We start from the raw sequence: 20,406 nt of genomic DNA, 5'->3' as shown, positions 1-20,406 counted from the left end.
GCATTGCTTTTTATATTATGTTGCTGATATATGTCGTTTGCTGAAATGGATGTACATTTTCTTACAGTTGGAGATTTACCTTTTACCTTCTTGCTTTCATTGCTGGCCTTGCTGCACTTATTGATGTAAGTTTTTCAAATGCTTCCCTTTTCCTGTTTGTTATTATATCAGTATATAGTAGTTACTAGTAGAGCGACCAATGTTTGATCATTTTGAGTTTTATCGGCATGAACCAAATCCTACTTTGGCCTATAACAGTGCCCAATCCTGCTCCTGCCGATCGACTGTCCTGCACAGTTCATCTCCAACCCTAATCAAACACACTTGAAGCAACCAATTAAGGTCTACAGGATCACTTGAAAATTAAAGGCAGGTGTGTTTGACTAGGGTTGGAGATGAACTGTGCAGGACAGTCGATCGGCAGGAGCAGGATTAGGCACCTCTGGCCTATAACATTTATATTAGTGCTCTCAATTCGATTAATTGCATCTAACTTAAAAGTTTTTGTTTACATAATATTTGTGTGGTTGGGTATGAATGAATTTTGAGTAAGTGTTGTTTTTTTATTTTATTCAATACTTAAATTTTTTTTTTTATCCCCCGTTTTTATCCATAAATGTATCCATTTAATTTCAGCAATATCGTGTACGTCTTGTTTGCTTACATTACATGTATATCCTATCATAATTTTATATGTAAACTACAGATCCAAAGTTTGGACAAACTTTTTTTGGTATTGGCTGTTAAAAAGATTTTGGTATTGGCTGTTAAAATACCCATACTAGTGATTACTCCTCCATCATGTTTTTAAATTGTGTAATTTCATACTTGTGACCTGCATTGCTTTTGTTGAGATGAAATGCAAGAGCTTCTTTGTCTTGGCTCATATTCTCTTCATATTGTTTGTCTTTTCCAGAAACCTTGGTTCTACAAAATGGAGGAGATGTGGGCGGGGTTTCCAATGCTAGTATGTTCACTTCTTTTATTCTTCTTCCATTGATTGTAGATTTGAAAAGGGTCTTCACAACCTTGACCTTCAGTGAATCTTTGTGAACTTTAATGTTGCTAAGCTTACAGTATGTAAATAAGAGTGTTTAAGGAGGCGCAGAGAACTTTGAATTTGCCATGGGAAATATGCAAACTGATTCCAGATAATTTCCTACAGCTTTGGATCATGACATCTGTTCTGTTGACTGCCACACTGAGATGTCATCTTTCAAACATATTTGATTAATTATTCTTTGTTTTCTGTCTCTCTCCAGCCGCTGCTGCCCTCTCAGTACTGGTACTACATGATCGAACTAGGGTTTTACATGTCACTCCTCTTCAGCGTAGCATCAGATGTCAAGCGAAAAGTGAGTGTGCTGAGAACATCAAAGCCTAAATGTTAAAAAAAAAAATCAATCTTTTCAATAGAAATATCCAGTATTTGTGGAAGCTTGTTTCCGCCACGGAATAAAAATAACAAAGGTAATCGCGACTTTTTATCTTACTGTTCTAACTTTTTTCTTCTTCTCAGAATTATGAGATAAACTCGCAATTGGGTGTTACATAGTACGAATTACAAAATATAAACTCGCATTTCTGAGAAAATAAGTCAGCTCACAAATCTTCATCTTGCAATTTGAACTTTATATCTTGCAATTGCAAGTTTATCTCACAATTGACTTTTTTTCCTCTCAGAATTGTTTATATGCAATTCTAGCTTTTTTTTATTTCTCCCTCAGAATTGTGTTATATAGTATGAATTGTGAGTAATAAGATTTAAATGTTGCAGTTACCTTTTTTTACACTATGGCGGAAACAAGCTTCCACAGCATTAGTTTTGAAAGGTTGATTATTTGTTTACAAGTATTTCCACAAGATGTCTGTCAGGTGTGATGTTATCTGCCGTGTGTGTGTATGCATGTGAGGTTAGTTAATATTTTACTTGTGTGCCTGTGGAAAATCTCTTGTCTCACAGAGCCTAATAACATAAATTTAGATTTTTATATAGTCTGTCTCCAGCACAAAGAATGCTCCACAAGCCACAACAGGAAAAGAATAGCGGGCTTAAATTGATCAGCAGTTTACTACACCATTTGCCCAAGTGTCACCAAGTGTTTTAGTGTCACCCCTCAAAAAAAAAAAAAAAAACCATACCAAAGCTGGTTCTAGAGGGGGTTTTGGGGACTTTTCAACTGGGAGACTGGCTGAAGACAAGCTTGGCAAAGTAGGAGACCAGCTAAGATCAGCAAACCAACTTGGGCTCCTTTAAAAAGCAGTGAAATTGGAGTCTCAGACCAGTACGATCGTACATCAGGTTATCTTTTTAAGATCTTCATGAAGTATGTCTAATGTTCTAGCCAACTGCGTGAATTAAGCTTCAGAACTAAACTGAATGAAGATGATGCATCAATGTACCTTCTTCCTAAAGTTTGAAGGAACATTCGAGAATCTAATAAGATGATATATCCACACAAAACCTATTTACATTTGGGTTGTACGTTAAATCAAACTTCATCCAACATGAAAGAGTCACCTGCCTGAGATAATAAAATGCAACAGATTGAATGTCACCTGGTGATATTTCACAAACTGAGATTAATAGGTCATCTATTTGACGTGATGGTTCGATGAATCAGTTACCTAGTCTATGGTGCTCATCCTGAACTTTGACTCTAAAGCTGGAGCAATATCATACTAATATCACTCAACAGAGTATGTGAAATCCAAATTCAGTGCCTTAAATTCATAGAAAAAGAGAGGGAATATGCAAAAGCTATATTACAGATGCAGTTTAGCAAAAACTAAACAATAAACAGAAGCATAATCTAATGATGTTGCTCTATGTACAAGGTTGTATGCGTTTTGTTTGTTTGTGAAGAAATACAATGATTTGGTGAGAGTATTATAATACCATGATATTCTGGAATATGCACTACCATTCAAAAGTTTGGCATCAGTTAATTTATACTTTTATTCTGAAGTGACACATTTTTAATGTTACAAAATCTCATTATGAAATAAATGTTTTTCTCTAATACACTTTAGCCAAGATTAATGACACCCTTTTGTTCAATACTTTTTGCAACGCCATTTTGCCAAGATAACAGCTCTGAGTTTTCTCCTGTAATGCCTGATGAGTTTGGAGAAATCCTGACAAGAGATCAGAGACCATTCCTCCATACAGAATCTCTCCAGATCCTTTAAATTCCCCGGTCCATGTTTATACACTCCTCTTCATTTTTCTATTCAGGTCAGAACCTTAATTTTGTGATGAGTGACACATTTTTGTGTTTTCTTTTATTTTTGTTTTGGATCATTGTCCTGATGGAAGATTCAACCACGGTCCATTATAAGATTTCTAGCAGAGGCTGTCAAGTTTCGATTTTTTTATGTTGATATTTGATAGAATCCAGATGTCCAGGACCTCCTGCAGCAAAATAGGCCCACAGCATTAAAGATCCTGACCGTGACTGTGTGCACCAGACCCATCTAGTGGGTTTGCTGCCAAAAAGCTTTTTTTTTTCTTCTTCTAATCTGATAGCCCCCCTAATCTGATAGTTTGTTTTTGGATGAGCGAGGAGGATTTTTCATTGAAACCCTCTTAAACAACATGTGGTGTGCAACAAGTCTCAACTAATCTCTGGAATTCTCCAGCTCTGAGTCTTTGTCCACTCAAACTCTCCTCCTCACAATATAGACACACATCCTCTTCCAGGCAGATTTGTAACATTTCCTGTTGATTGGAACTTCTTAATTATTGTCCTGATGGTGGAATTGGGAATTTTCAATGCTTTAGCTATTTTCTTGCAGCCACTTTCTGTTTTGTGAAGCTCAACAATCTTTTGCTGCACATCAGGGCCAAGTTTCTCAAAAGCCCAAGTAGATCATAGAACCATTGCCACCAATGCTCCACAAAGGCTCACGATGCTTTTGAGAAACGTAGCCCAGAACTATGTTCTCTGGTTTTAGCCAGTGTGATGGATGATTAAGGGAATTTGGCCTTTGTGTTTCCTCATATTTATACTCGTGTGAAACAGGAAGTCATGGCTGGATAGTTTCATGTCTAGTCAACCTGGTGTGTTGGTTTGCTGTTACGGTTTTTTACTGTAATTTATCACATAAATGAGGCCTTAAAGGGTTAGTTCACCCAAAAATGAAAATTAGCCCATGATTTAATCACCCTCAAATCATTCTAGGTGTATCTGACATTCTTCTTTCAGACGAATACAATCAGAGTTATATTAAAACATGTCCTGGCTCTTCCAAGCTTTATAATGGCAGTGAAATGCCTGTTTCTGTTTTGAAGTCCATTAAAGTGCATCTATTCATCATAAAAGTGCTCCACACGGCTCCGGGGGGTTAATAAAGGCCTTCTGAAGCGAAGCGATACGTTTGTGTAAGAAAATATTCATATTTAACACATTACAAAGTAAAATTCTAGCTGTGGAGCACTTTTATCATGGATAGATGCACTTTTATGGACTTCAAAACAGAAACAGCCATTCACTGCCATTATCAAACTTAAAAGAGCCAGGACATTTTTGAATATAACTCCGTTTGTATTCGTCTGAAAGAAGAATGTCATATACACCTAGGATGACTTGAGGGTGAGTAAATCATGGGCTAATTTTCATTTTTGGGTGAACTAACCCTTTAAGAGACTTCTTTAAAAAGAATTACTGACCACAATCTTTTGATTGGTAGTGTTCCATATTTATATTATTTATCTGGTACTCCAAATAATGCCATGGCACTATGATGATGTATGTCCAAAGCCATTGTATTATTTTGTTGTTAAGATAATATTGCCTCTCATTCTCTCTTCCTCAGGACTTTAAAGAACAAATAGTGCACCATGTTGCCACCATCTTGCTGATTAGTTTCTCCTGGTGTGTGAACTACATCAGAGCAGGAACCCTCATTATGCTGGTGCACGACGCCTCCGACTATCTGCTGGAGGTAATGGAACATCTGAAGGACATTAGCTTTGAGACTGTGTCTCTGGAGCTTTGACTTTGTTACACTTCAATTAAAAAAACAAACGTTTTTCAAGCAACATTAGAATAAATGTATTTTAGTGAAAAGCAGTATGTCTATGTTTAACAGAATGCTTGAACTGTGGTGAGTTGATTAATTCTGTTTGGATAGGGCTAGTTGTCTCTGAAGAGGTTTGGTAAATTTGTATTTCAGACATACTTTGATTTTTAATATCCTCACTATTTCAGTGAATATCATAGAGCAAATTACATATGGTTTTTCTGCTAACTTCCTCTAAGAAAGTCTAATCCCATCCATATTCCCGTTAGCAGTCTCTTTAATTGTGGCTTCTCCTTGTTTATTTTGATCTTTGCTGAATACCTTAGCTAAAACTGCCTGCTACAGCTTTGTTATAAATTAAGACCTTTTTGAAAACTTTCTGAGCAAAATAAATATCATTTCGGTGGTTCAAGTACAGCTAGCATCCCATCAGATGTAAAAAATAAAATCAGTAAGGAAAGTAGTTTGATCATGGACTTCTAAAAATTGACATTAAAATAATGTTAGTCACCATTAAAATAATTTTATCATATATATAGGTCTTGCCTACTTAATTGAGTTTCGTGACATCCACATCCAGATCCCAGTCCTGTCCAGTCCATGATTTCACAGGTATCCTATATTGATAGTTGTAAGCTTAAGTTTTATATAAAAAAAATCTTGTCCAGTGCTGTTACTGAGCTTCATATGCTTTCAAGTTCATGTAGATTCTGCAAAAGCCAGAATTAATTCAGTAAATCTACTTTAGTCTGTCATGGTTGTTAAAGGGATAGTTCACCCAAAAATTCTGTCATTAAGGACTCACCGTCATGTCGTTTCAAATCCGTAAGACTTTTGTTCATCTCCGGAACACAAATGAAGATCTTTTTGATGAAATCTGAGCGCTTTCTGTCCCTCCATTGACGGCTACGCAACTACCACTTTGAAGCTTCAAAAAGTTCATAAAGAGATCCATATTGAATTGAGCGGTTTAGTCCAAATTTTCTGAAGAGACTTTGAACAGATTTAATTTAGGCTTTTATTCACAGATAAACATTGATCAGCGAAAATTAACAGAAGCTCAACCGAACCTGCTTTATGCGTGAGAACAAACCTCTTGCAGAAGCTCGAACGCGCTGCGTAACACGAGAATGAACCTCATTGGTTCTCGCACATCAAGCGAACGTACTTGATCTTCCATTTACCACAACTGATGTGTGAATTGATGAATGTTTATATGTGGATAAAAACCTAAATTCAATCTGTTCCTCATATAAAGAAATCGTGTCTCTTCAGAAAATTGACTAAACCGCTCAATTCATATGGATTAGTTTTACAATCACTTTAAAAACCTTTTGAAGCATTAAAGTGATAGTTTGTGTAGCTGTCAGTGGAGGGACAGAAATTACTCAGATTTCATCAAAAAGATCTTCATTTGTGTTCTGGAGATGAACAAAAATCTTACGGGAATGGCATGAGAGAGTAATTAATTAATGACACAATTTTTATTTTTGGGTGAAATAACCCTTCAATGCAGGTGTGTAACACTGCTCCCTAGTGGTACTTTTGTGCAAGAGTCAAAAACACATGTCCTCTCTGTCCTATAACAGTCTGCCAAGATGTTTAACTATGCCGGCTGGAGAAAAGCGTGCAACTACATATTCATCTTATTTGCTGTCGTCTTCATAATCACCAGACTCGTCATCTTCCCATTTGGGTGAGTTAAATAATTTTCTATTTTGATCCCAAGGTTTATTATTAAACTATAAATCATTAATCTCTCTTGACGCTTTCTATATTTGTCAGGAGTTATCAAATGAAAGCTCTATAAATAGTAATTTGTGCTTGTCTCCAAGATTGGTTGAAATGCCAGTCTTTAGTTATGGTTATATAAATTTTAAAACGAACTCCATATGCCTTTTCTCTTCACTGCTAGGTAAATGTCAGATGTAAAACACTCACTTTCTCTCTTTTCTGTGTCTCTCAGGATCATGTATTGTACCTGGGTGTATCCAGTGACACTTTATCGTCCGTTCTTTGGGTATTACTTCTTTAACGGGCTGCTGTTTGTGCTGCTGTGTCTGCACATCTTCTGGGCCGTACTCATCCTGCGTATGGCTATCAAATTCTTGCCAGGCAATGTAAGTTAACCAACACAGACTGCACTGATTTGGATATTTCGTTTTGGCATTTCATACACTATAGTTCTGTAACTGTTGATTTCAAAGCCAGAAGATGAAAATAGCCCCCTTCCCCCATAAAATATATTTTTTCTCTCTTAAAAGTTATAAATGTCAGATTCAACATCAAAAACCATATTTATCCGCTCAGTCATGCAGAGCCAAAGCACAACCAAAACAATGTTTTTCTGCAAAATACATACAGTTTTGTTTTTTAACCACTAGAGGGCCAAAAGTTGCATAGTGTACGTTTTTGAATGGTCGGTTGACTCAAAATCAGTTTCTTACTATCAAACAGTTTTTCACACATGGAAAAAACTAAAGATATTTAGCAGATTGTCCACGCTGCTCTTCTCCGTAAAATGAAAATAAATGGTGATCATCAATTTCCAATCCAATTAATTTGACAAAAAAAGAGCAGCTTGAACAGTCTGCTAAATATGGCCTTGTGTTCCAAATGAGAGAAAAAAAATCATGTGAAATGACATGAGTGAGAAAATCATAACAGAACCTTAATGTTTGGGTTTGAGCTGAAATTTTATTTATAGAATTTTAAGATGTATGAATCGCAAGGATTTTAAAGCTTCATCAAAGTTAATTTGTCCTGCCGCAGAATATTGTGGAGGACGAGAGGAGTGACAGAGAAGAAACGGAGTCTGAGGATGAGGTGGACGACGAGGCACCAATGAAAAATGGAGCGGTGCAGAACGGCCACTCTCCCCTAAACAACAACCATCACCGGAAGAATGAGTGATGCTTTCAGAGACGAGAGAGGAGGTACAACACTCCTCTTCATGTGCACATGGACGAGAGAGACCAACAAACTAATGTCAGGGGTGTTTGATAGATTGAAAAGGCCCAGAGCAAACACACACACAAAATACACACATATATACATGTAGTAAATGTGATACAAATTTTTGGAAACAGACATACTTCAAAAAAGAGGAACAAAATAACCTCTTACCCCTTGCAAACTATTCAAAACACTATTAACAGGCACTGTATCATTAAATAACCAGTATAGATTGTCTAATGTTAGTGAATCCAACATTCACTTGTTCTACTGGAAATATTTCCTCCAGTTTAGTACGCATTTAGTACCTTATTAGTACAAAGTTGAACTTCTGTTGTACTGCTGTTCATACGTTTAATTTCTTTTTCTCTTTTTGGGCATCACACACTGTTATCCTCCCTTTAGTTGTCAGTAAGTTTTTTGCATGTTTTCTTTCTGGTCAACTGTCAGATTTCCCAGTATATGTGTTCTGAAGATGCCAGAAACTGACTGGAATTATTTTTCTTTTTTCATGTCACATTTGTTCACTTGACAATAGCAGTCTCACCAAGTGACCTTCACGCGCCTGCTTACCTTTATAAAACACACTTCATCGCTGATGTGTGTATACCGAGGGTCTTCCTCACTGATCTTTCTCCAATGCAGTTGCACTAAAACATTATTGACCCAGTTTAGCTTCTTTTAGAGATACAAAGACTCATGATTTGTAATGCCATGATAGCCTGTCCCAAAGTCGCTGAATCAGTATGCTGCTTTTTTTTTTTTTTTTTTTTTCATTTAACGTTTGTGTAACTGTTGTGTCTGTAATGAAACAACAAATGTGTGTGTCTCATAACTAATATTTGTGTTTTGCTCAGCGTGTGTCCTGTAACACATTTGTTAAAGACTCATTCTTAGTTATATCAGTTACACATACGAGTTATTTTAAAGATTTTATTTTGTTCTTTTTTGTTGGTTTTTCATTTAAGATTATTTTTATTTAAGGTCCAGATTTTTTAAGCAAGCCTGATAAGCTGATAATTTATGCAGTAGGTGGAAAATTGCTTTGTAAAAAAAACAACAACAACAAAACTGTACTTGGCAGACAAACCTGTAGTTTATGTTTTTGTCTCTTCCATTAATATGATAAATTATTTCAATAATCAGTATTGACTGTTGGATGCACTTTGTGACTCTGTCTTATGTAAAATGCATTATAATGATTGTGTTTTCAGCAAACGTTTTGACATAACTGAACCTCTGGTTTGCATTTATGGTATTTATTGGAAATAAATTCCATAGTTTTCAACAACAACAAAAAAAGGTTCAGTTATGGAATTAGTCCAATATGTCCTCCAGTATGTTATGTTTGCCCATTGGCTGCTGCTTTACATGAGGTCATATGAAACTTTAAAGGGAGAGTATACCCAAAAATGAACATTCATCCTCATGTCATTCCAACTCTGTATGACTTTGTCTTCTGTGCAACACTAAAGATATTTTGAAGAAAGTTGGGATGCTGACAAAATTTGGACATCATTGATTGTATGGTATGGACAAAAACAAAATCTTCTTTTGTGTTCTACAGAAGAAAGTAAGTCATACATGTTTGGAATGACATGAGGGTGAATAAATGATGGCAGAACGTTTATTTTTTAGGTGAACTGTCCCTTTAAGTTTCATAGTCAACCGTAAGGTCAGGTTTAACAATTATCTCTTATTATAATAATAATAATTAAGCAACAGTTTTACAAATTGTGGTCCAGTTTTTTTATGATGTATATGAAAGTCAGTTTCAATACAGGTGCACTTTTGCAAGTGGAACGGGACATCTGGATAGGCTTTAAAAAGTTATTTTAAGTTTGCGAATGTTTTCACAAGTGCCTTATTTGCAAATGTTTATTTGTGTTGTTTCCATGTGTGCTTGTTGTCCTTGTGTTCCTCACCTCATCACCTTTAGATTTTAAGCTTGACCATCCTCCTCTCTCTCTCTCTCTCTCTCTCTCTCTCTCTCTCTCTCTCTCTCTCTCTCTCTCTCTCTCTCTCTCTCTCTCTCTCTCTCTCTCTCTCTCTCTCTCTCTCTCTCTCTCTCTCTCTCTCTCTCTCTCTCACTCCTCCTCTGTTTACATCCATTCAAATTCATCTCTCCTTGTGGCCCAGTGCCAAGACCAATCCCCCCACCATGTCCTGTCAACTCTGGGTTTACTGCACAAATATAAACTGTTTGATCAGTGTCCAAACTGCCTGTTTTGTTGTATTTTGCATTGTCCTTATTCAATGATGAAAGATAAAGATTCTTGTGGATGACAGTTTTCTTTTGTCTGTTTTCATATTTATTATATATATATATATATATATATATATATATATATATATATATATATATATATATATATATATATATATATATATATATATATATATATATATATATATATATATATATATATATATATATATATATATATATATATATACATATATATATATATATATATACATATACACATACACATACACATACATATACATATATATATATATATATATATATATATATATATATATATATATATATATATATAACACACAGAGTATATACATACAACGATGAGCCAAAACACTCTGACCGCCTGCCTAATATGCTGTTAATTCTACACTGGTCCCTGCTGAGACATGGACTCTACAAGAGCCCTAAAGGAGTCCTGTGGTTTCTGGCACCAATGCTTTAGCAGCAGATCCTTCAAGTCCTGTAGGTTGTGAGGTTGAGTCGCTGTGGATCGAACTTGTTGGTCCAGCACATCCCAGTTTGTGCAGTGTGGCAGGGTGCTTTATCCTGCTGAAAGGCCACTTCCACCAGGGAACACCATTGTCAAGAAGGCGTGTACCCGGTCTATAGCGTTGATGATCCTAGTCAGGTCTGCTGATCGATTGCTCCTGTCTGCCTTGCTGCTGAGTGGTTTGTGTCTGTATGCTCTGTATAGCTTTCTGTTTTGAATCTTTATTTACTATCATTCCTTGTTGTTTATATTGCTAAATATAACACTCATCACCTGACATCGCTAGCTTCAGTCTAAATCGTTATCGCTAGCAGTAATTCACTAGCCTGTTAACGTGCCATCCGTGCCTGCCGTCTTTATTTTTTCTCTTGCGCCTTTTACGAATCCATCAAACAACTGTGGTAAGTAGGATCAGTCAACAAACACGATGAGTCATGTCATTTTCTACTCTTGTTGTCACTTGCACTTCGTATCACATGTATAGCATAGCCTTCTCTGTCAGTACTAAGGGTACACAGTACATGTGATAAATGCAGGGAGATAGTCAGGCTGACGGAGAAGATTTCAGAACTAGAGACACGCATCCAAACTTTAAGTGAGGATAATAAGAGTGCAAGGGCTTTAGATACTGCTTTGGATGCAACTAGCTTAGTGAGCTCTGTACATTGTTCGGTTCCGGCTGTAGAGCCGTGCAGCAGGGCAACTGGGTGACCGTGAGACGCTGTAGTCGCGGGACAAAACACAGCTCTTCCGTTCCGATTACCATAACAAATAGATTCTCCCCACTCAGTGAAACACCCACTGTGAATCCTGTTGAATGTGCCCTAATTATTGGCGATTCTATTACACAGAATGTGAAAATAGAGACACCAGCCAACATAGTCACATGTTTGCAAGGAGGTTAAAAAACGCAACTTGATCCTACAGAATTAGTCAATTACAGGCCGATCTCGAATCTACCTTTTCTGTCAAAGATACTAGAAAAGGCGGTATCCTCACAACAATATGTTCCTTTTTAGAAAGAAATGATATCTGCGAGGATTTTCAGTCAGGATTTAGACCGTACCATAGTACCGAGACAGCTCTTATTAGAGTCACAAATGATTTGCTCTTATCATATTAGTGTTACTCGATCTTAGTGCTGCATTTGATACTATCGACCACAACATTCTTTTAAATAGACTAGAAAACTATGTTGGCATTAGTGGAATTGCATTAGCATGGTTTAAATCATACTTATCTGACCGTTATCAGTTTGTAGCAGTAAATGAAGAGATATCTTATCGATCAAAAGTTCAGTATGGGGTACCACAAGGCTCAGTACTAGGACCGTTGCTGTTCACTCTGTACATGCTACCCTTAGGAGATATCATTAGGAAGCATGGCATTAGTTTTCACTGTTATGCAGATGATACTCCGCTCTATATTTCTTCAAAACCTAACGAAAACTACCAATTCACAAAATTAACGGAATGCATAGCTGATTTAAAAAACTGCATGACTAGTAATTTCCTACTACTAAATTCTGAAAAAAAAAACAGAGATTCTAATTATTGGATAAAAAACTTCCTCACGTAATAACCTAGAATATTGTCTAACACTTGATGGCTGCTCTGTTAAGTCCTCGTCATCGGTTAGGAACCTGGGTGTGTTCTTTGATACCAATCTTTCATTTGAAAGTCACATGTCTAGTATCTGTAAAAATGCATTTTTCCATCTTAAAAATATATCTAAATTATGTCATATGCTCTCAGTGACAAATGCGGAACAATTAGTCCATGTGTTCATGACATCAAGGCTAGATTACTATAATGCTGTTATGGGTGGTTGCCCTGCACACATAATAAATAAACTACAGCTGGTCCAAAATGCAGCAGCTCGAGTTCTTTCCAGAACCAGGAAGTATGACAATATTAGCCCGGTTTTGTCAAAACTGCACTGGCTCCCTATTAAACATTGTATAAATTTTTAAATATTGCTGATTATTTACAAAGCACTAAATGGTTTAGCTCCCCAGTACATGAGCGAGCTCTTAACACATTATAGTCCTTCACATCTATTGCGATCTCAAAATTCCGGCCAGTTGATAATAACTAGAATATCAAAATCAACTGCTGGCGGTAGATCCTTTTCCTATTTAGCACCAAAACTTCCTGACATTGGGAAGCAGACACACTCTGTCAGTTCAAATCTAGACTAAATACACATATCTTTGGCCTAGTATACACATAACACATTATAGACTTATATAATTCAATGTTAGGCTGCATAGTTTAGGTCAGCCGGAACCGGGAACACTTCCCATAAATCCGGATGTACCTGTTGTTACATCATAAGAAGAATGGCGTCTACGCTAATATTAGTATCTCTGTTTATCCCGAGGTTTACCACAGTCCGCTGTTATATCCAGATCTGATGAAGGACCTGCGCCTGGACATGATGACAATGCAGTCCTGAAATGTCAACTAGACTCTCCCCTGTGAAGGCCTCCTTCCCTTCCCTTTACCTCTGTACAGATAAAACGTTGTTTTATCTGTAGAGTCACCACGTGGCTACACGGACGTGATATATCATTCTGTATTATACATTTTTAAGGCCAGACAAGTAGTTTGTTGAGGGTCTATTTGTAAAGAAACACGACACGCCTGCGCACATATATATTCATACGCACATACCTATGGACTGAACACGTAATGCGCATGTGCGCGACGTCTGTGTTTGTGCAGAGATAACTGATAATCGTTTGCACTTTGGAACCTATTTCCGGGAGTGCGTTCTTGAGCCACCAGGCACTGTTTTGTGCGGATGGGCGGCCGGAGCGTGTTGAGGGTTTTCTGTTAGAACCGTGTTGTGTTAGCGGCCCCTAAGTTAATAACTAATGATCTTTGCAATGGAAGTGAATCAGTCAATCAAAACTAACTTTAGCTGGACAATAACTTTATTCTAGAGCTGCTGTAAAGCCAAAACAATCTCTTACTGTAATTTCCTATTATCACTGTAAAGCTGCTTTGAAACAATTCATATTGTTAAAAGTGCTATATAAATGAAGGTGCCTTGAACTTGACTTGACTATAACAATATTTAGGTAGGTGACACATGTCAAATTTTTGCCACAAGTATGGCCGGACCCAGGGTTTCCCAGAAGAGCATTGCCCAGAGCATCAAACTCCCTCCACCGGCTTGTTGTCACCCCGCGGTGCATCCTTGTGCCATTACTTCCCCAGGTAAACGTCGCACACGTACACAGCCATCCACGTAATGTAAAAAAAAAACGGGACTCATTGGACCAGGCAACCTTCTTCCACTGCTCCAAGGTCCGGTTCCTATATTTGCATTGATATTTGTAGATTTCGATGGACAGAGATAACTTGTGCCACAGTAGCCCTTCTGTTGGCTTGGATCAGACAGCCTTCATTGCTCTCTTGCATCGATTAGCCTCGGGCGTCCAACACCCTGACGCCAGTTTGTAATTTGTTCCTCCTCGGACCACTGTTGGTAAATTCTCACCACCGCTGACCGGAAGCGAACCACAAACCTTGCCATTTCAGAGATATTCTGACAAATTAACAGTTTGGCGCTAGTCAAAGTCGCTCAGATCTTTGCCCTTTTCTCCTGCATCCAACATGCCGATTACGAGAACACAGACCTTATGGCCTTGTTAGCAGATCAACAATATTTGTTTGTTAAAGAAAGTATATGCCAATTAACTAATATGTGAAATGTCAATGTTTTACACTATATACTTAAAACGAGTGTAAGCCCCACCATAATTGACCCAACAACAGTTTCCAATACAGTGGGTGAAGGATTACCTGCGTGTTCTGTCTTTTCAGTGTGCCAAAGTAGTTTTATTCCAATGAAACTCATCTGACTTTATTTACGTTAAACTGCTAATTGACTATTGGTCACTGGTGTAATAGTTTAACCACATTTGATTATTCTAATTAACTCTTTATTCAATTACACTTGTTCATTCGGATTCTTATCACTTCGAGTCTCACTGAGGCCGGATAGATGGATCTCATAATCACAAACTCGTCAGTCTTGATCATTAGCAGAGGCAACTGACTAATACCTTTAGATGCCGCACCATGCTTGCTTATTTCTAAGTATGATATTTAGTCCTCATAGATCTGTACACACTTAACTGAGACTATGTCTAACCAGAGGTCATGACCATTACCATAGAAATAAGTTGCCCAATTTAACTTCATCTAATGGTAATTTTATATAATCATTCCATGGTTTCCCATGGACACTTAGTTAGAATAATATTACGATAATCAGAGGTTGAGGCTTATCCTATTCAGATTGGTCTAACAACACATGTTGTTCTTAATGGGAAATTTCGTTATTTATCCTCTACAGTCTAAGTACACATGACTAATGCCAATGTGTTCGGCGGAGTCCGTTTCTAACCTGAGCGTAGATTTTTGATGGTATGGACTTAACGTAATCTACTAGTTAATAATTTCAGAGTAAGTCAGAATTAATTCAAATGTAGCAATTTATTATTAGTCAGGTAAATGTATCATGCCAATTACATAGCCAATTCAAAATGCTCAATACAAAACAAAGAACTGAGAAAGAGCTCAGAAATGAAGGGTAAAAGATGCATACCTGACATCAGAAAAACACACAACGCTGATCTGGATACAGAATCGCCCTGAGCCTTTTGCAGCATTTCTTTAATTACTCAGACCAAGGCAAAACACCCCACAAATGGAGACATGAGCTAACAATGGGAATTTGCATTAACCAAGACCCCAGACCTAGTTTACACCTTTTTGGAGACAGAGGGTAATTTGCATGAAAGACACCCACCACAGTAAGCAAAGTATCTCTAAACTCTTTATTACCTTTTGGTTTACTTCTGAGACTATTGTAGCCTACCAGTTGCACTGAGACATTTCAAATGATGCCAAACATGAATAGTGACATTACTACATAGATACAAACATTAAACCATAGATTTTAGGGAGTTCAAATGTTAGTTTCCAGAAACGGAGATCAGCCCTTCTCCAAATCTAGACAGCACAAGGGAACAAATTAGTAAAACATGCTGACGTATTAGTAAGTCGTGGGAATGAATTGTTCATTTGTGGCCACATTATACATATTTTTCCACCGCATGTCATGTTTGGGGCTCCATACTAAATATATTCACATCTCTTAATACCATCCGGTGTAACTCTCCACTGTTGTGGCTACCTGACTCTCCCCTGTGTAATGAACCTTGGACAACATTACAGTTAACTGCCACTTTAATATCTTAGATCAGTTACCGGCCACACTATGACGCTTAGCCTTAATGCAGGGTTATGGGCAGAAATCTGATCTCAGATCAGCAATTAGCTTGATCACACACTGACTGTAATTGGTCCTCTATGGTAATGTGGTCGTGTCACTTTTCTACCTCCACACATAAGGGTCACAGCGACTGCACACTTGTTCAGTTCTCCATGTCTTTCAGCGGTGATCCAGCTTTGTCCCTCCATATCTCTATGGTACTCTGGCCTACGGGTCATTTTAATCATGTGCTCGGTGTAATCTATCTAAATAAGGTCTGTACCGCTCTGAGGAGAATGGGATGGGACATGTAAAACAGGTGAGTGCATGATGCCAAATTCATTTATAACAGATATAATGTTATATATGCCAATTTTTTGTGCTTTAGTCTCCATGGAAGTGAAAGGCAATATAGAATTGCACATACTTATTTTATTTTTGTCACTTTACTGCAAAAACAAGGCATGCATATATAGGCTACACTACCAGACAAAAGTTTGGAGTAATTAAAATTGTGTATGTGTTTTTGAAAGAAGTCTCTTATTCTCACCAAGGCTGCATTTATTTGATTAAAAATACAGTAAAAACAGTAATATTGTGAAAAATGATTACAATTTAAAGTAACTTTTTTATTTTGATATATTTTAAAATGTAATTTTTTCCTGTGATGGCAAAGCTGAATTTTCAGCAGCTATTATTCTTTCAGTGTCACATGATCCTTCAGAAATCATCCTAATATGCTGATTTGATGCTCAAGAAACATTATCATCATTGCTATTTTATTCTTATTAAAAGTAAGTAATTGAATTCAGAGAGAATTTTCTAAGATTTTATAAATGTTATAAATAAAACCAAGAGCAATGGACAGTATTTCCATTTCTGATTCTTATGATTAAAAAACTCCTGGTATCTTGTCAATTATACACATGCGTATGGCAAAAAAAAATCCTGAAGTTTAGTCTCTGCCAAAATTTCACTATTAAAATGTTCTATGTTCAGGGTGATGATAAATATTTTTCTTAACATTTAAAATTAAAGCAGTGTAATAAAAATAAATATATTTCTTCTATTTAATAAATCATATCAATATTATTAGCAGTTAATGTTAAATAATTCAATGATATACAGTAGTCAACATTTGAAGTGGATCAAAACCTTTCATCAAAGTTATACATGAATTTTGAACAATACCCGTTTTTGTCTTAGGACAACTTTGATGAACTTTTTTGATCCACTTATTGACCACTTAATTGTAATATTTTATTCCTAAACAGCATCGGTGTAGTACCTGAAATGAGATCTACCTCCATGGGGCACCAGATTAGTTGTGCATTGGCTAAGCTTTATTCGGTTACCCTTATAAAATCACTTTGGGATTGTTCATTATTTAAAAGAGGTTTTGGAAATGGGCCCATCTCATAGTTTACTCAACAATTTCCTCATCTTTCCTCCTCGTTCTCCTGAACGTGAGTGTAGAAACCATAGCTAACTGGAAAGGATATCTCTACTACATCACCTTACTCTTTCTTGTTCCATCCGTTATCTGGCTTGGCGGCCAATCAAATGAAAGGTATCGCCTCCCTGGATTGACTCAATTTCTCTTCACGCTGCCCCCGATGGCGAACTTAATTGCTGTTGAGTATTGTCTTTCTGGTATAGACCTCTCCCCTCCATCACGTTCTTCTTTGTTCTTTTTTTCCCTTGGTGTGACGTGTCCTTACCTATTTGGTCTGAGGCCTGCTTGAGTTACGGATGCATTTGAACCTGGCGTGTGACTGGACCACGGCCTTCAGTAAAGGCCAAGGCTTGATCCACAGCCAGCCTAAACCCAATTCAACTCCTGTCATTCAACTCCTGTTAAACTATTCATAATGGCTTGGGTGCCAGGAGGAGGCCGCAAATATGCAAATGATCTGTTTGATGAGGGTCCACCAGGTGTACTTGAAGAACAGAGATGTTTGACTGAAAGATTGTCAGAGTTAGAGCAGAGCTGGTAATGTAGAAGTGTGTCATGTAGAGGTTAGCATGGAGAACTGAACTGAACACAACCAGAGCTCACATGTATCTTTTAGCAGAAAAGCCAGTCCCATATTTCATTGTTTTGAGCACAGTGAAAAGATAATTCCGTCCAATAAGTGTCCATTATACATATCCCCAAAATAAATAAAAACAATTGACAATCTAATAAAAAGTGACTGTTTTAGCCACTTCATGCTTGCATATTGTTAGCTTAGCAACATGCTAAATTGCTACACATGTACGCTGCGTACGAAATTGAATACTTCCCTACTATATAGTATGCAAAAAACAATACGCCAACAGAGAGTAGTATGTCCGAATGCGTAGTATTCGAAAAACAGTAGGCGAAAAGTCCCCGGATGATCTACTACTTCGGGTGAGATTCTGAAGTGTGCATTCGATGGACTCTTTACCATCACATGAGGCCATGGGAGAGGATTTACCATAGACAGTATAAGAAGTGGACAGAGCCATCTCATTGGAACTCAATTGAGACAAGTGAAGCCCATTTTTAGCGAATTTTTAGGACTTCCGTTCCTGATGCGCAGACTCAAACCGACTCAAACTGAGCTTGACGCCGTAGATGTGATGTGAGCAACCTGTCTGTCTTCTAGTAGCTGTGCCAAGAGAAATCTGAATCATTCCCTTCCGAATCTTGCAGAGACGGAGAGCGTGAGTATGAGCTGTCCATGAGCTAGGAGCAGGAGAAACTTTTGCTAAGTATTCTGATTAATTATTTTGTCATTTTGCCTCCACGTCTCCCCGATTGCCCGCGAGCCTCTCCTCCTGTCCATACGGTAATCTCTCTACTGTGCGACAGAGAGTCGTGTGGTTATGACGCAATCGTTAGCCTACTTTTACAAAAACTGCTTCTACGGGGCTGTGACGTAAGATACAAGGTAATGGAGCATTTTTATACATTGTCGTGTTTCTTTAGAAATAAATAATGGACAAATGGAGTCTTCAAACACCTCAGATGTAAAGTTATTCGCTGTCAAAGTGACGCCAAAATGAATGGGAGTCAATGGGATGCTAACAGCAGGTGAAGTTCTGCTACAAGATGGTGGCACGCGGCCGGCTTCAACTTCCGGTCGACTTCCTTCCCGCTTGGGGATTTACGAATGGCAGTGAAGCGACGTAACTGATGCTGGTTGGTAACGTGATAATGACAACATGACAGATGAAGTACGTCCAAATTACAATTGCGAAGGAAGTTCAAATTCAAATGTAGTATATACTCAAGACAGTATGTGATTTTTGGACGCAGCGGTAGAGTTTTCCAAATTTTGTCACTTTTGAGGTTCTATTTCAGTTATGCAACCTTATTAAAAGTGCTGTGAGTGAAATTTTGCGGGCAAAAACTCAATTTTCTATTGTCAATAGTGTAGCGATGTAGGAAGCATGTCACTTTCAAACCAAGAAGTTTGTTGTTGGTCAACGCTGCGAGTGTGTGTGATCAGCTTGACCAACTTGCAAAGTCTGCATGGTGAAATTAAAAATGACTGGATTTCACCTGCTAAAAAACTGAATTTTTCCCCCACAGATTTTGCAAAGGGTTCAACTTGGTCGTGCCATGTTGATGAACAGAAAGCTGCTTGTTATGAAAGTGACTTCTGTGTGAGCTGTGCGTTATACCATCTCAACACTATTGTCAATATAGACAATGGGCCCTTTTGGCTGAATTTTCGCTAATGTGACTACAACTTAGACACCTAGACAGTAGACAACTTCTAGATTTTAGAACAGGGCCAATGAAGGGTTATATCTCATCCTTTAGCATCAATATCCCCCCTGTCTTGTTTCTTGATGAAGTAATGGGAACAGAGCCTGTCAAGTTTCTTTATTTCAGTTGATTTATAATTCATGTTCAATCATGCCTTAATTCATTTGACATCAAATGTGGGCTGCAAATATTTAGTTACATTGCCTGTATGATGTTACTGCTTCATTTTGATAATGATGTTTTTTTGTTTTTTTTAATCAGGGTGATGTGGCTTTATACACCGTAAGCAAGCACTCGTATTCTGGGATCCAATTCGCAAGGGCGCAGTGAAGATCTCCTGTCAAAAAACAATCACTGAAACAGGGATTGCCATTGTACCGGTATCTGTCCCAGTTCTACCAAAGGAATTTGACTACATTTCAAGGAAACAATAACATAGGGTGGATAACATCTCAGTTTCCTGTAACGCACATCACCGATGGACCAGCGAGTGCCGCCAATGCTGGAAATCGATGTGGATTTGGGCTTTGCCATCTTTTTTCTCTTTCTTCTCTTTCTCTTCTTGTTTGCTACTGTCGTGCGTTGCGCTCAAACAGTTGTGGATCCATACGGAGCCATCTCCACCTCCACCTATCA

The 20,406-nt window shown here is 37.6% G+C and overlaps 1 protein-coding gene across 2 annotated transcripts in view; it reads left to right on the top strand.

Annotated features, from left to right (window-relative positions):
- cers2a (ceramide synthase 2a) overlaps window positions 1–20,160 on the top strand; it is a 28,226-nt gene extending 8,066 nt beyond the window's left edge. Inside the window, exons 5-12 of one of the 2 annotated variants that reach the window (XM_081377647.1) lie at window positions 68–125; window positions 917–967; window positions 1,263–1,355; window positions 4,819–4,947; window positions 6,615–6,721; window positions 6,992–7,145; window positions 7,798–7,961; window positions 20,032–20,160. In XM_081377647.1, the coding sequence (XP_081233773.1) occupies window positions 68–125; window positions 917–967; window positions 1,263–1,355; window positions 4,819–4,947; window positions 6,615–6,721; window positions 6,992–7,145; window positions 7,798–7,938 (733 nt within the window). In that variant the 3' untranslated portion in view covers window positions 7,939–7,961; window positions 20,032–20,160. Of the gene's footprint in view, window positions 1–67; window positions 126–916; window positions 968–1,262; window positions 1,356–4,818; window positions 4,948–6,614; window positions 6,722–6,991; window positions 7,146–7,797; window positions 10,267–20,031 lie in introns of those variants that run through there. The other variant, XM_081377646.1, reaches the window with a different exon arrangement.
- The last annotated feature ends 246 nt before the right edge of the window (window positions 20,161–20,406 follow it).

The sequence above is a fragment of the Scardinius erythrophthalmus genome (assembly GCF_964197995.2).
Source record: "Scardinius erythrophthalmus genome assembly, chromosome: 10".
In the NCBI taxonomy this organism is placed as follows: domain Eukaryota; kingdom Metazoa; phylum Chordata; class Actinopteri; order Cypriniformes; family Leuciscidae; genus Scardinius; species Scardinius erythrophthalmus.
The sequence above is the reverse complement of the archived record's forward strand: the minus strand, read 5'-3'. Positions and strand labels throughout refer to the sequence as shown.